At 42.7% G+C, this 17,380-nt stretch overlaps 1 protein-coding gene across 1 annotated transcript in view; it reads left to right on the top strand.

Moving 5' to 3' along the window:
* The first annotated feature begins 698 nt into the window (after positions 1–698).
* The window catches only part of LOC140200379 (receptor expression-enhancing protein 2-like), a 108,965-nt gene continuing 92,283 nt past the window's right edge, over positions 699–17,380 (top strand). The window contains exon 1 of the mRNA XM_072263633.1: positions 699–803. Coding sequence (XP_072119734.1) covers positions 772–803 — 32 coding nt within the window. The 5' untranslated portion in view covers positions 699–771. The remainder of the gene's footprint in view (positions 804–17,380) is intronic.

Genomic DNA, 17,380 nt, shown 5'->3' with positions numbered 1-17,380 from the left:
ATATTTAAAGAGGGGGTTGAGAAATTCTGGATTAGTTGGGGCATTAAAGGTTATGTGGAGAGGGCAGGGGGATGGGTTTGAGAGGGATAATAAATCAGCCATGATAGGGTGGTGGAGCGGAATCGATGGGCCGAATGGCCTAATTGTGCTCCTAAATCTTATGGTCTAAAGCAGACGCACTCGAACAGAGATACGGAGAACATAAAGCGATTAGCGCAGACGGAGAGCTTCTGGTGCACTTAGATGATTAAAGACGTGATGTTTGACGTGTTAGGGCTGATCACTTCCACCGTTAGACCGGTCAACGTTAAGGTAAACACTATTGTGACTTTGAACCTGATAAGAAATGAGCCACCGTCTAAAACGTTCACAAGATTAGATCTGTAACCAGTGGGTTGGCATTACATCATTGCGGATTTACAGAAAGATAGCAAACCGTTCCTCCACGGGGAGAAACAGGGATGACATCAACAGACATATCACGGCTACAGGACAAACTTGGCTGTTAGGGCGGTGAGCAAAGGCTAAAGACGAGACTTATTTATTTAATTTCTTGCAAAGAAGGTCGCTGCCTGCGTCATTCCCCTTTAAAGCAGCTCGCCTGTGCTTGAGCAGCCGGAACTCCGCCTGGTATCTATTCGCCGTGCGGGGGAAAGGTAGCGCCGCAGCCTAGGAGACAGCGCCCGCTGCGGCGGATCCTCTCTCTCATCTGGACACAACACTGGCTCCAGCTTCGGGACACATTGCCGGCCGCAAACTCGAGTCCTCGCCATGGTATCCTGGATGATCTCACGTCTGGTAGTGTGAGTATTGCGGAGTACGACCGGTATCTCCCCGATCGGTGCGAGCGGTCTGCCTCAGTCAGTTCCACTCAATCATCTCGCATTTTATCATCAGCAACCCTCACTCCACCTCCCGTACCCATCGAGATGTCCTTGTTAAATGCCTTTGGAGAAACGAATCAAAAAAGCGTATTTTGTTTAGCACGTAGCGCTTAGAGAACCTTGGCATAGATCAAAAGAAAATGTCAAATGGAAATATTCTCATTTTGTTGCTTGCATTCATTTGGAAATGGTCGCTCACAAGAACTTCGTTTTTAAATTATCTTTAAAAACGGAATCCGGTTGATGTAATCGCTTCTGGCTGTCAGATGGATATGAACGTTCTCGGGCTCTGGCTACAACGATGCCCGCGCTGGGAGCTCGCTCCAGTTTGGTTGCCGCTGGCTCTTTGCTTTAATACGATGGAGATGGCCGGGGGACCATGTGAGAGGGTGCGGGAACAGGCGAGTGCAGAGCGACAGGGCGGAGGAGGGCTGAGGTCGGATGAAGAGGCAGGGTCATAATGGAGACGGGCGTGGATGGGAGGAGGGGAGTGTTGGAGGATGCCAAGGTGAGTCTAGCACAGGGGCTCCGTGAGGTTGTCGGGCTGGGTGGCAATTAACAATGGGTTCCTTGGTGACAGTGGGTTTCTTGGAGCTAAGATGGACTCTGCTGTGACTGAGAATGTGGAGAGGACAGGAGCCAGATGTTGCCAATGGAGGGATTCTCCTGCAGGGCAAGGTTGGACTTCAGGAGGTCAGAAGTAAGGGTGACCTATCTCAAGGTGACCTTATTACTTCCTCCGGTGAGTGCAGGGCAGGAGCATTGAGAGCTGAGCTAACGCCAGATTATAGGGAGAGAGATGTTTTCTGGACGATGCTTGGTCCTTGCTCATTATTTGGAGGTTGGTATCATTGAGGTGTTTGGTGACATTTATTTTACCGTTCCCCCAACTGTCTCAGCACAGACTGTGTGAACATGGACCAGAGCTGGGGTTCACAGCTGTACTGTGTGAATGTGGGAAATAGTTAATGGCTGCATGGCATTGCACAAACCCTGCCACGGGGTAACACTGTGTCAATGTGGGAAACGTTCTCATTGCACAGACCCTGCCACAGGGTAACACTGTGTCAATGTGAGAAACGTTCTCATTGCACAGACCCTGCCACAGGGTAACACAGTGTCAATGTGGGAAACGTTCTCATTGCACAGACCCTGCCATGGGGTAACACTGTGTCAATGTGGGAAACGTTCTCATTGCACTGACCCTGCCACGGGGTAACACTGTGTCAATGTGAGAAACGTTCTCATTGCACAGACCCTGCCACGGGGTAACACTGTGTCAATGTGAGAAACGTTCTCATTGCACAGACCCTGCCACGGGGTAACACTGTGTCAATGTGGGAAACGTTCTCATTGCACAGACCCTGCCACGGGGTAACATTGTGTGAATGTGGGAAACGTTCTCATTGCACAGACCCTGCCACGGGGTAACACTGTGTCAATGTGAGAAACGTTCTCATTGCACAGACCCTGCCACAGGGTAACACTGTGTCAATGTGGGAAACGTTCTCATTGCACAGACCCTGCCACGGGGTAACACTGTGTCAATGTGGGAAACGTTCTCATTGCACAGACCCTGCCACGGGGTAACACTGTGTCAATGTGAGAAACGTTCTCATTGCACAGACCCTGCCACGGGGTAACACTGTGTCAATGTGAGAAACGTTCTCATTGCACAGACCCTGCCACGGGGTAACATTGTGTCAATGTGGGAAACGTTCTCATTGCACAGACCCTGCCACGGGGTAACATTGTGTGAATGTGGGATATGTTCCCATTGCACAGATCCTGTGAGGGGGTTCAGGAACACAGGATAACACTGTGTGAATGTGGGCCAGATTGTATTTGCATGACTAGTGTCAGTTGGCCTTGATCAGGACCGATTGGACGAGTGTTGTGAATGCTAATAGCACCTGGATGTTTGTGTTGTCAGTGCTGTGATTTAGTTGTTCTGCGCTGATTCTTTATGCAGCAAACAATGTTTTAATTGATCAAGTAATGCAAAATCCTGTTTTAAAATAATTAAGTGTTGCGGTATAAGGGTTGAAATAATAAATGACTCAAAGTGCATAAAGCTTTTGATTTTTAATTGGACTAGTGATCTGCCTCTTGTCAATTGAAATTATAATTATCAAATCGAGTCCTTTCCTTTCTGTCGAGTCACAAGATTAAATAAGGGGGAATGTGCATAATGGTTGGAAACAGAAACCCGATGTGTTGTATTTTGGTCTGGTTCTGCCATTTAGGTACCTAGAGTTTGTCTATAGTCTACCATGGACGTGTTGGTGTAGCTGGCAAAGTCAACCATTGGAACTGGTTAGCAGCATGTCAGGAAATGTAGGGGAGGCTTGACCCAAATACAGATCAGCGGAGACAATTTAGAATCAGTTTTAACATCATCGGCACATGTCCTGAAATTTGTCAGTTTAGTGGCAGCAGTACAATGCAATACACAATAACATTGAAAGAAATAAGTAAATCAATTGCAATAAGTATATATGTATATTATATAGTTAAATTAAAAATAGTGCAAAAGCAAAAATAATAAAAATGAGGTGGTGTTCAATGTCCATCTGGGAATCGATGGCAGAGTGGAAGAAGCTGCTCCTGGATTGCTGAGTGTGAGCCGTCAGGCTTCTGTACCTCCTACCTGATGGTAACAGCGAGAAGAGGGCATGTACTGGGTGCTGGGGGTCCCTAATAATGGATGCCCCCTTTTTGAGGCACCGGTCTTTGAAGATGTCTTGGATACTGAGGGTAGTACCCAAAATAGAGCTGATTAAGTTTACAATTTTCTGTAGCTTCTTTCGACCCTGTGCAGAAACCCCCCCCCCAATACAAGACAGTGATGCAGCCTGTCCGAAAGCTCTCCATGGTACATTTATAGAAGTTTTCAACTGTTTTAGGTGACAAACCAAACCTCCACAAACTCCTAATCAAATATAGCCTCTGTCTTGCCCTCTCTATAGCTGCATCGATGTGTTGGGACCAGGTTAGATCCTCAGATCTTCACATCCAGGAACTGGAAATTGCTCACTCTCTCCACTTCTGATCCCTCTATGAGGATTGGTATGTGTTCCTTCCTCTTACCCTTCCTGAAGTCCACAATCAGCTTTTTGGTCTCACTGACAAGGAGTGCAAGGCTGTTGCAGCTACACCACTCAACTAGCTGGTATATCTCACTGCTGTACGCCCTCTCATCTCCATCTGAGATTCTTCCAACACTGCTTGTATCATCAGCAAATTTATAGATGGTTTTTAGCAGTGAGTGATTACTTCAATAATAAACTGCAAAATTACAGGTGACGGGAGAGAATCGAAACTTAACACGACAAGGAAACAAAATAACTGAAGGCTAGAAGCAACTGGATGAGGCTGGTTGGTTCGTATCAGTGAACAAGGACTGTGTATGAGAGCTGGGTTTAAATAGGCTGCAGGTGATGCTTTGGAACTGACTGGCAGTTGTCTCCTTTTAGTTGGGTGGAGACGGTGAGGTGCCTACTTGTGCAGGCCTAACACCACTCATCCACAATGTGTACTTTAGTTTTACTTGCACCATAAGTGTACATTGGAAATGTATCTTGGAGATCTTAGCACTGTAGATTAACTGCACCGATGCCAGGCTTCATGTGGAACTGCTTACAAAAAATGGCCCAGTGACGCAACAGCTGGTCAGATGAAGATAGCCAAATTTTTGGATCTGGTGCTAGGAGCTGGTTGGTGACTAGTTTCAGATGCCAGTCTTCTTGACATCATGCCATGTCTGTAATGTCCTATAGCTGTTGCGATACAAGATCTGTAGTTGGTTGAAAGAAAGTTTGTTAACAAAAGGAAGCTTTGGTTGGCAAATTCATTGCTGGGCATGTTGTTTGTAGCATTCAGAGAAGGTATATCATATACAACCTGAAATTCTTGTTCTTCGCAGACATTCCACAAAAACAGAAGAGTGCCCCAAAGAATGAATGACTGTAAAAACATTAGATTTATGGTGTTAAAGTCTGCCGTGTCACTTTTTTCGAGTTCTCTGACTTGAGAATCAGCAGCAAATTCTCCCCCACCAATGAGTGAGAGACAGAGGTTTGTGAGTACAGAGACCTCCGACAGCTAATCCACTGTTCCTGGTATTCCGTTTTACCCCGGTGCTTACACCAGTAGCACCGGCATTGAATCAGCTCGTCCACAGGGTCTCAAAGCCTCGGAACCCCAAAGGCACGCTCGTCTACTTGGCCACGCCCATGGGATATCAATAAACAGCTGGTTGGTGAGCCCCAGGAGCAGAAAATACCACCGCAAAGAACTGCAGTTTGAGTGCAACTGCAGGTCAAGGACACTGACGGAACCCATCCACCTTTTAAAGGAAAAAAGAGACATTAAAGGTGGAAATTAAGTTGTTTCCATAGATGAGCCCTCTAGTACCACTGTAGCTCCACTCAGTAGCTCTTTCCTATTCTGAATTGAAGAGTTCCTGTAATGCTGTAGATTGTGGAGTTGAACTAGACGTCTGAGTTTGCTGCATGCTCACTGACTTCTTTTTGATGCACCACACTCTGCAAAAGAGAGTGAGGTTGCAGAGGTTGAAGTCCAAGTGAACCTTACAAGGAGTCTGCAAGTTTGCTGGAACGACTCTGAAATGTCCCAAACTTTGCTGCTATCTAACTCTGGTAGGTTGGATTCTAATATTTTTGCCATTCCAAGGTTCTTTGGAAGGCAAGAATGAGGCACAAAACTTCTTGCCTTCCCATTTCACAGCATTGTCACTCGAGCTTTCTCCACATTGGAAAAGTGACATGCAGCAAGCTACCTCAAAGGTTGATTACACAAATAGATTTCAGCACCTGGGTAGTAGTCATTTTATGAAATGTTACAAGAACAAAGAAAGAACTGAAATAACAAGGGTAAAAGCAGTGGAGATAATAATTAGCCTATAAGATAACCAGATTTAAGAAAACTAAGAAAAATATAGAAGCGTAATCGTTGGAAAATTCGATGAATAAATACATGTATATAGGTGAATATATAAAATTCAAGGAAGCATAGGAAAATTACAAGGAAAATACAAGAAAAATAATTATTCTTCATCCTAATTTAACATTGATATGTTAATTATATGGCACGTTGATGAAGTAAAAATGGGAGGAAAAGTTTAGGTTGATCTTGGAGTAGGTTAAAACATTGGTGCAACATTGTGGGCTGAAAGGCTTGTATTGTGCTCTACTGTTCTGTGTTACTGTTTGATCAAATATATGCCGCTTGATGTTTTTCTCTTTTTCATTCATTATTGTGTTTACTGGCCTCCTAACATTGTCTTGATGAAAGTGTCTTGCTGATCTTCGACAGAAGGTGCCATATATTGAAGGCGCCTTCCCATTTCACAGCATCATTGCTCGAGCTTTCTCCACATTGGAAAAGCAACACGCAGCTACCTCAAAGGTGGATTACACTAATAGATTTCAGCACCTGGGTAGTAGCATGACAATGGCATGTCGGTTGAACAAGGGTAAGAAAAAGTAAGGTAGTAAATTCTCAAAACAATTTTCCAAGGACTTGCCTGCCCCCTCACCTGTACACTGTCTGCTTTGGAGTAGTAGGTAATTCTGCAGGTTCACAATTTAAGAATATACAATTATCCTGAGCAATTTGGAATCCTGTAGTCCTCTTCAAAATTGGGCCAGTATTTACAACATAATGTTTAGGGTTTATCAATCGCCAAGTTATAGTTCTGCCACGAGGATAAACAAATCGAACTTTGGGCTAAAATTGTGTATTGTTAAGTCCATTTACCCTATATAATAGAACATAGACAATGGCTAAAACTGGTAGATAGAGTTAAATAAGGGAATCACGTGGGTTACAACTTTGTTTACAAAACAGGCACATTTTACTGATGCATAACATAGGAACTGGTGAGGAGTAGTGATGTGGTTGTCCACATACAGAAATTATAAAAGCTGGTGCACTGGTGCAAAGGTGAATAAGCAAAGCCATTGGAGTACAGTATTATGGATTGTTATCTGAAGGGGGCTACGATGTAACAATAAGGAAGTCCTGCTGTATACAGTACAGTCTGTTCAGACCTTGTTTGGGGTACTGAACTGAATTTTGACAGCAATAATCAGGAAATGTACTTGTGCTTTTGAGAGAGCACAATGCTCATCTGGCTTAAAAGGACTGTTGTATAAACCTGGCTTGTATTTCACTTGACCTTTGAAGACTGGGCAGGGATCTAATTCAGCTACAAAGGCGTTTGCTAGATCAGATTTAGAATGAATGTTAGGTTCATAAAGTTCATTAAAATTAGAGCTTGGTCATTTAAGAATCAGATTTGAAAATATTTACTCTCACACTGGGCAGAGGGAAAACTATAAATCCTACGATGTTTTTGGATTTATTTATTTAGTTTATTGAGATACAGCATGGAATAGGCCCTTCAGGCCTATTGAGCCACATCACCCCAGCAACCCCCAACAACCCCGATTAATCCTAACCTAATCATGGGACAATTTTACAATGGCCAACCAACCTACCTAGTACATCTTTGGACTGTGGGAGGAAACTGGAATACCTGGGGAAAATACCACACATTTTATATGGGGAGAGGACATACATAGACTCCTTACAGAACAGCACTGGAATTGAACTCTGACCTCCAGAACACCATGAGCTTCAGTATTGTCGCACTAACCTCTGTGCTACTGTGGTGCTCTGAGACAAGCATAACTTTCAGGACAGAGATTGGCTCAATTAGTTGGGTAAGTTTGTCAAGAGTTAAGTAAGCAAAGGTGGGTGAATTGAATTGAGACGTGTTCTAATAGAAGGTGAACATGCTCATGGCTCTGAGCAACCTGTTCCTAAGCATCTTCTGATATGGAAGAAATCTGTGGCCTTGCAACAAAATGCAAGTTCAGGATCTACACATTTTACAGGTGACTGGAAAGGACTTTGGAATTCCAGTCTGAAGCCTGGGTTGCATAACTGTGGGAAATCCAATTACAGGTTTCAACAATGGAGCAAAGGCTCCAGATGCAGAATCACCACCTTCTGATTTCTACGACTGCACTTTCAGTTCTTGGGGTGGAGGTTTTGTGGGTTTTAACGACGCACACAATCTATGCTGACATCTGAGTGCTTTGCTGATTCATTCGTATATCGCCAAGAGCACAGTCTCTTGTTTTACCAAGGTTTTGACTGCCTGACCAAATAAATGCAAAATATCTCATTTTATGCAACACAAGAAACTCTTCTTCTGTCCCGGCAACATTCATCCCTTAATTGGGACCAAAAAAAAGATCAATCTTTGTTATTCTGGAAACTTGCTTGTGCATATTGCTGTCGGCCTCCATGACAACAGTGACAGCATTTGAGGCCATCCATTGATTGATAGATTATAAAACGCCGTGGAATAGCTTGAGGCTCTTTCAATTTGTAAATTTAAATCCTTTTATTTGTGCGAGGATCTTTGCTGCTTGAGGTATTGGAATGAGAGAAGATGGCTTTTTGCCTGAGGAACAAAGATGGTTAACAGCACTCTTACAGTGTTGTTACCCAGGTCTGTTAAATTTTTAAAAAATGCAGTAATGACAAATATCCCGAGTGGTCCCTTGCACATGGTCATGTTTATGTATTTAGAAATATTTATCTGCAAACGCACTGATCTGTTATCATATTTTTGAATCATTGTGAAAGCATTATTGTTTAATTAGGTCAATTGTTTTATGACATACTATTCCCTCCAGTCTATCATCCTTCTCCAATAGGGATAGAGCTGCCTCACCGCGTTCCTCAACACATAGGGCACCAAGCTTATCCTAGAACTGTTAATCATGCAGTACTATGCAATATCTTTATTCAGTTTCAGCTGTAGGGTTTTGTATTGAACATCTTTGTACCTGACTGATTGAACAGTGAGATCCTGAGAGACAGATTTATTGAGATTTCTCCATGATTTATCAAAGAGTAGCCATGTTGCTTAAACTGAGAGCTAAATGCACATCCGGGGCTGTCTAACCATGCTTTGGGGTAAAAGTTAATTGCACACTGCTATTAAAGTTGTAAAATATGGTTTTAACTATTGTTATTTATTGATTTGGTATGGATAAGTATAGAAGCATTAAAAACAACAAATCATAAATCAGTATAAACTGAGAGAGGATATCCGAAACTGATACCTTGCTCTTTCACCAGGTTTTTGTCACTGGTCCTGGCTTTCTCTTCAATAGTTCGGTATTAGTTTTAGTTTGATTCAGCTTTCAGATAGAAAGATAGATACTTTATTGATCCCAAAGGAAATTACAGTGTCACAATAGCATTATAAGCGAGGCAATATTTTATTAAATGAAAATGAAGGCAGTAGTGGAAACAAATGTAAATGTGTTTTACGACTTGTACACAGAGGAGGGCTGTGCACCCTTTTGGGTCAGTGCCAGCTCCCAATCTCCCTCATGACTTTCCCATAGACCTGCAATTGATCCTCTCTTGTATGCCCATCAGTTCTACTTGTTTCTTTTTTTGTCACTTACCTTGACTAGGAATAACTTACAGTAGCCAATTATCCTGCCAACATGCCTTTGAGCTGAGGGAGGAAGCTGGAGCCCATACAGGTTCCACACAGACAGCATGCAGTCCACTGCATTGAAACCGTAGACTAGGAACATGGTAATTTGTAAGTGGGATTTGGATTTGTCTGACGAAGAACAAGGAACAAGTCACCTCTGTGAATTGCTGCAGACCATTGGTGCGAACACTTCCAGTGTTAGTAGGAAGTTCTAGGATATTGACATAGCAATGTAAGAATGTATTCCTATTCTGATATGTCTATCCACAGCCTCCTCTACTGTCAAGATGAAGCCACACTCAGGTTGGAGGAACAACACCTTATATTCTGCCTGGGTAGCCTCCAACCTGATGGCATGAACATTGTCTTCTCTAACTTCTGTTAATGCCCCATCTCCCCTTTGTACCCCATCCCTTATTTATTTATTTATTTATTTTCTCTCTCTCTCTCTCTCTCTCTCTCTCTCTCTCTCTCTCTCTCTCTTTTGTCTCCCTCTGTCCCTCTCACTATAACTCCTTGCCCATCTGCTGGGCCCCCCTCCCCCTTTTCTTTCTCTCTCGGCCTCCTGTCCCATGATCCTCTCATATTCCTTTTGCCAATCACCTGTCCAGCTCTTGGCTCCATCCCCCCCCTCCTGTCTTCTCCTATCATTTCGGATCTCCCCCTCCCTCTCCCACTTTCAAATCTCTTACTAGCTCTTCCTTCAGTTAGTCCTGACGAAGGGTCTCAGCCCAAAACGTCGACTGTACTTCTTCCTAGAGATGCTGCTTGGCCTGCTGTGTTCACCAGCAACTTTGATGTGTGTTGCTTGAATTTCCAGCATCTGCAGATTTCCTCGTGTTTGAGGAAATGCAAGAAAAAATTAAGGACTTCCATATATTTTATCATGGAACTACTGGCCCGTAGAAAAGGAGTCATAAGAAACATGCTTTTTGCACCATCCTCCCAGAGAGATAATTGGCAAATTTGTGAAGTTTTGTCAAAAAAACCTTCATCAGTATATGACTTTGTATTTTTTTTTACATAGTGGAAATTTGAAAGTTAATGGAACTTCAGATCATTTTAGCTGCATTTAATGACCCATTGCAATTTGCCTATCGCCACAGTAAGTCTACAGCAGATGCAATCTGACTGGGCCTCCATTTTGCTTGGATCAGCTGGGCAATAGTAATACTTATGTTTATTGATTACATCTTAGCATTCAATACTACCATACCCTCATAATCAAAAAGCTCCAAAACCTGGGCCTCTGAACCTCCCTCTGCAATTGGATCCCTGACTTCATCACCAGCAGGCCACAGTCTGACATCTCCTCTTTGCTGATTGTCAACACCGGCACACCTCAAGGATGCGTGCTTAGCCCACTGCTCTACTCTCTCTACACTCACGACTGTGTGGCTAGGCACAGCACAAACACCATCTACAAACTTGCCGCTGACACCACTCAAGTTGGCAGAGTTTCAGATGGTGATAAGAAAGCGTACAGGAAATATATTACCTGGTTGAGTGGTGTCATAAGAACAACCTTGCACTCAATATCAGTAAGACCAAGAAATTGATTGTGGGCTGCAGGAAGGGTAAGTCAAGGGAACACGCACCAGTTTTCATTGGGGAATCAAAGAGTGAGCAGTTTCAAGTTCCTGGGTGTCGACATCTTTGAGGATGTATCCTGGGCCCAATTACAAACAAGGCTCAACAGTGGCTATAGTTCATCAGGAGTTTGAGGAGATTTGGTATGTCAGCAAAGACTCCTGCAAATTTTTACAAATGTACCATGGAGTGCATTCTGACTAGTTGCATCACTGTCTTGTATAGAGGGGCCATTGCACAAGATCAGAAAAAGCTGCAGAAAGTTGTATCCATCATGGGCACTAGCCTCCTCAGCATCCAGGACACCTTCAGTAAACGATGCCTCAAAAAGGCAGCTTCCACCATTAAGGACCCCCATCACCCAGGACATGTCCTCTTCCCACTGCTACCATCAAGGAGGAGGCACAGGGGCTTGAAGACACACATTCAATTTTTCAGGAACAGCTTCTTCCCCTCTGCCTTCAGTTTCTAAATGGACAATGAACCCATGAACACTTCCTTACTTCTCTAACATTGACTTCTCTAACTTCCGTTAATTCCCCTCCTCCCCCTCATACCCCATCCGTTATTTATTTATTATATATATTCTTTCTCTCTCTCTCTCCTTTTTCTCCCTCTATCCCTCTCACTGTACCCCTTGCCCATCCTCTGGGATTCCCCCGTCCCCCCTTTTCTTCTCCCTGGGCCTCCTGTCCCATGATCCTCTCATATCCCCTTTGCCAATCACCTGTCCAGCTCTCGGCTCCATCCCTCCCCCTCCTGTCTTCTCCTATCATTTTGGATCTCCCCTCCCCCTCCCACTTTCAAATCTCTTACTAGCTCTTCTTTCAGTTAGTCCTGACGAAGGGTCTCGGCCTGAAACGTCGACTGTACCTCTTCCTAGAGATGCTGTATGGCCTGGTGTATTCACCAGCAACTTTGATGTGTGACACTTCCTTACTATCTCATTTTGCACGACTTATTTAATTTTATTTTTATATATTATTGTAATTTATAGGGTTATTACTGTGTAATGAAACAACAAATTTCATGACAGACGCAGGAGATATTGAACCTGATTCTGATTCTGAGTGCAGTGAGTGATTCGCTGTAACGGGTGATAAAGCATCTGAGGGAGGAAGGAGAAGTTAATCGTCAGGATTTTTGTTTACCAATTTTGGCCATAATGCCACAGGAGAAATCCTATGGTCCCAGAGTCAATTTTGAGGACTCACAGATCTACTTCCTCCTGTCAATATGGCATTCAGGTCACTGAAGTGGGAGGTAACTAGGGAAGATGTTCATTTGGAATGTTGACAGAAGGAAATGATTTCATGAGTGTGTTCTGTGTCAGGCTGTTATGCCTTTCCGACGGCCCAGTTCAACTTAATTGGTACTAGATGATTATTGTTGGCTTACTTAAAAACCTGCATTTACTTTTGCCAGCTGCTCCTCTGCTGTTTGAACTCATGATTCATGATCATGCCCAGGAGCACAACATTTTGCTGTGGCATCTCCCATCAATTTATTTTCCACTCTGTGGTAAAGGAGGAAACCAAACACTCAAATCCTTTTCTAAGGGCCGGTAGTCCCATGATAAGATATTTGGAAGTCCTTAATTTTTTGTTGCATTGTTAACCAGGAATTACCTGATGGTACTGCAGTGTTGGACTTACTGGAGAGCTTAGTAACAGTGCATGCGTTCCTGCTGCTTCCAGCAATTAATTCTGCCCATTGAAATAAGGCAAGCCACTTGCTGCAGGTACAGCAAGCTTAATTCATTTCAATGTAGAGGTATGGTAGTCAGGGAGAAATTTAAGTATAAAGCAGTTTATACTTCATTTAAATTCATTAATTTAAATGCATTTATTTATTTTAAAATATTTATATACTCATTGATGGTATAATTTTTGATTTTTTTTTCAGAATAAATCTTGAGTGACTGTCAGAGATATCTGCGATTATAAATCAAAGAATTGAGTATAAGAGTTGGAATGTTATGATGCGGTTGTATAAGGTATTAGTGAGGCCGAATTTGGAGTATTGTGTTCAGTTTTGGTCACCAAATTACAGGAAGGATATTAATAAGTTTGAAAGAGTGCAGAGAAGGTTTACAAGGATGTTGCCGGGACTTGAGAAACTCAGTTACAGAGAAAGGTTGAATAGGTGAGGACTTTATTCCCTGGAGCGTAGAAGAATGAGGGGAGATTTGATAGAGGTATATAAATTTATGATGGGTATAGATAGAGTGAACGCAAGCAGGCTTTTTCCACTGAGGCTAGGGGAGAAAAAAACCAGAGGACATGGGTTAAGGGTGAAGGGTGAAGGGGGAAAAGTTTAAAGGGAACATTAAGGGGAGGGGGGCTTCTTCACACACAGAGTGGTGGGAGTGTGGAATGAGCTGCCAGAAGAAGTGGTAAATGCGGGCTCACTTTTAACATTTAAGAAAAACTTGGACAGGTACATGGATGAGAGGTGTATGGGGGGGGGGATATGGTCCAGGAACAGGTCAGTGGGACTGGGCAGAAAAATGGTTCGGCACCGCCAAGAAGGGCCAAAAGGCCTGTTCTGTGCTGTAATGTTCTATGGTTCTATAGCACTTTTGACAGTTGGTTCAGCTGGGGAAGTGAATTAACCAAATCTCAAAGCACTTTGGTAGGGATTTATAATTGGCCTACAATTTTTGTGGCAGTAAGTGGGGTTTGTAATCCTGCACCAGTTCAGTTCTGAGTTGGCCCAGCATCCAAAGTCACCTCCTGACCATTTCAGAGCAAATCAGTTTGCATGAAGTAGCGCAGTCACCCACGTTCTTGCTGCAGTCAAAGCAGGGATTTTGTGGTATCCTTTTGCAAAGAGATTAAAAAAGCAAGTTGGACTATCATTCTTTTTTTAAGTATCCGTTATTGAATTTTGAGTTTGGATAATTTATGCTGGAGGACAAATAAATTGATTTGATCATCAGTGTCCCAGCTGCTGGCATTTAGTTCCTAGCCAAGACTATATTTATTTTACTGATGGCTCAGTGTTTACATCGTTAACGTTAGCCTGAGAGAGCCAGTGCCTGCTGATGGATTGCTTCCCATAAAATCTGTGTGCTGCTTTAAAGTTCCAGACCCTCTAATAATCCCACGATTATCGGATCCAGTCCTGAATAGTTAACTCTTTTTCTCTTTCCACAGATTCTGACTGTTTCTGGCACTTTCTCTTTTTATTGCAGACTTTCAGCATCTGCACTTTCTTATTTTTGATTTACAAATAAAATCTGGGGATCATTTTATCAACCAGCTTGTTGACACAATAAATAAACTTCTAAAGCAACAGTTAAAATGCATGATCAGATTCAGCATTTTGGATATGTTTTGAATCATGATTGCTCTAGTTAATTATATTGTTTACTCTTCACTGAACATTCATTACAGTTAACCGAATGAAACAGACTCAATGGCACCACGGATGGTTTAATATCTCTAATATTGAGCATTTCACTTTATCCAGTAAACTAGACATCTTCTCCAGTACCTTTCAGAAGAACGATCCACTCTCTGCTACAAACAATGATAATCACACAGAAAGTGATTCAGGAATAAGACTGAGAGTCAAGCATCCATTCACTCCCACCTCAAACACTCCCCAACAACACTACAAACCATGTCAAGATTTTATCTTAGTGGTCCATAAAGCATCAAAGTTATCAACAAAACTGGCATAAACCATTGATAGTCTATAGTTTTGTAATGGAAAAGGAGATTATAGTACTGATGATACAAGTCAGATTAAAGTTTAGTTAACTAAAGTGATCTCAAAATGCAAATTAGGTAGGAATTTGTTACTTGGAGAAAAAGGTGTCAGATCAATAGTGAAGTTTGATTTTTTTTGCTTTCAGCCGCAAATCGTAAAAAGGCAGTTACTTCAAGAGGACAACCTGGTTCACAACTTACGACACTTGACTAAAGCAGCAGGTGTAAGATATTTGCCTCGTAGAGAAGCTCTGGAATGACATTGTACATTGGGCTGTGCTTGCTGTGAAGAGTCTGCAGCTAGAATTAGGTCACATTTTCTGATTTAGGATACACATCAGCCAAGTGTAGAGAGCACTGTTTTCAGAGTGCCCTCATTCATCAAGATGAGCTGTTGAAGGGAATGCTCTCGCCCGTGACAAAACACCCTGCAATGAACTCCAGAAGTTTGCTGGTCACTTCAGGCTACCATGAGCAGTTTTGGCAAGGGGGCACACTGCATTTTACCAATTAGCTGTGTGTGGTGGGCTCATTGAACGTGCAGTTCCTGGAAGCAGGGCAGATAAATCTAACTTGCGAAAAGGCCATGGAGAACTTGAAACTGAGTCTCTCACCGAAGGATACCAAGCCTCTAACCTGTCCCTGTTGCCAAAATGCTTACATGACTGATCCAACTGAGTTTCCAGTTGGTGAAGATCCCCAACTGGAAATGAGGGAGTCAGCAATGGTAATAGCATTGGACATCAACGGTGGGTGGTTAGACTCTCATAACTACTCTCTCGTGGGTACCTTGTTCTCATAACTACCAACACTAAAGAGGTACAGAAGCCTGAAGGCGCACACTCAGTGATTCAGGAACAGCTTCCTTCCCTCTGTCATCTGATTTCTGAATGGACATTGGACCCATGAACATTACCTCACTACTTTTTGATTTCTATTTTTGCATTACTTAATTTATTTAACTATTTACGGTAATTCACGGTTTTTTCTTTCTACTATTAGTCACAAATCAGCAGTATAATAGAATAAAGTCCACTTGGATGGAAAAGTGCACGTGGAAATTTTAACAACGATTTCCATTAAGTGGTGCGGCCAGCCTGTACCCATGGTAACTGTGGGCTAACAAAGGTTTAGTGTTCCACTTTTCAGGTACTTTAATTTTCTTCACATGGCATGAAGCAGTAAGTTTGAGACAAACAGCTGGATCGCCAGCAGCAAACCCTGTGACAGTTTGCCAAGCTTGTTGATGTTGGCACCACTACTACCTGCAGTTCTTTCGTTTATGCTTAATGCTCTTTGAGCTAGTTGAACTATTTCCACGTGTTTGAACACATTGAGGAAGCTGATCTCCTCGGAATTTCACACACAGCAGTCCCTAGAGTTCACAGAGAATGATGCAAGAATCAGAAAACACGCTGGCAAAGCTGCCTTGTGAATGAGGGAGGTCAGAGGAGAATGCCCAGACTGGTTCAAGCTGACGGGAAGGTGGCAGTAACTCAAATAACGATATGTTACAACAGTGGTGTGCAGAAGAGCATTTCTGAATGCACAACATGTCAAATCTTGAAGGGGATGGGCTATAGCAGCAGAAGACCACAAACATACTCCCAGTGGCCACTTTATCCAGTACTGGAGGTACCTAATAAAGTGGCCACTGAGGCTTTATCATCTGAGCTCAGCATTTAGCTAATACTTTCTCAGTTGTAATAGAGCCATGATTCTGACTTCCACTCCCACCTCTTTCATAGATATGCTTGTGAAGCAGCATATCATTCTTCACAAGAGATGGAAATCTTTTATAGTACATATACCACTGATTGACCTGAGAAAGAAATCTCTTTGCAATGCCTTTCAAAGCCTGGCTGAAAAGTGGTGGGATTGAAATGGCAAGCCGTCTCTGTCCTTGTTGCTTGCAAGTTCTTTATCAGTCGATTTCCTTTTTAGGAAGGTCTCTTTTAGCTCAACAGACCAGGGTTTTGAACCTCTGCATCCTGTGATTGATTGATGATTTATTCTCTTCCACCAAGACTTCCTTATCTTCGGTGGAGCTGCCACACTTCTTCACCATTTGCTTTAAACAATTGGCACCATTTTTTCCCCGTAAGAGCTGCTGTAATTCTGCTTGCCTCGTATTGTTTACTGTAACATGTAAATGGCATGGAATTCAGCCAATGTAAAGTAAAGTGGGATTTGTTAAAGTATTGCATCCAGTAAATATTTCAGTCATGACAAAATGACCCAGGACATGCCTTCCTCTCATCAGGAACGGGGTACAGAAGCCCAAAGACACACACTCACTGATTCAGCAACAGCTTCTTCCCCTCTGCCATCCGATTTCTGAATGGGCATTGAACCCATCAGCACTACCTCAATACCTTTTTTTTCTATTTTTGCACTACCTATTTCATTTAACTATTTAATATATATAATGCTGTGATTTATGTTTTTGTCTCTATGATTATATATTGCATTGTTCTGCTGCTGCAAAGACAACGAATTTCAGAACATATTAAGCCTGATTCTGATTGTAGTGAGGCCTGAGCTAACACCTGATGACCACCTGAATAATCCCCATCAATTTGCCTCACCACACTACCAAATAATCAACAACACGGGCACTTCAGGAATTGTGAACCAAA

This window comes from Mobula birostris, chromosome 7 (assembly GCF_030028105.1).
Source record: "Mobula birostris isolate sMobBir1 chromosome 7, sMobBir1.hap1, whole genome shotgun sequence".
Taxonomy (NCBI): domain Eukaryota; kingdom Metazoa; phylum Chordata; class Chondrichthyes; order Myliobatiformes; family Myliobatidae; genus Mobula; species Mobula birostris.
The sequence above is the reverse complement of the archived record's forward strand: the minus strand, read 5'-3'. Positions and strand labels throughout refer to the sequence as shown.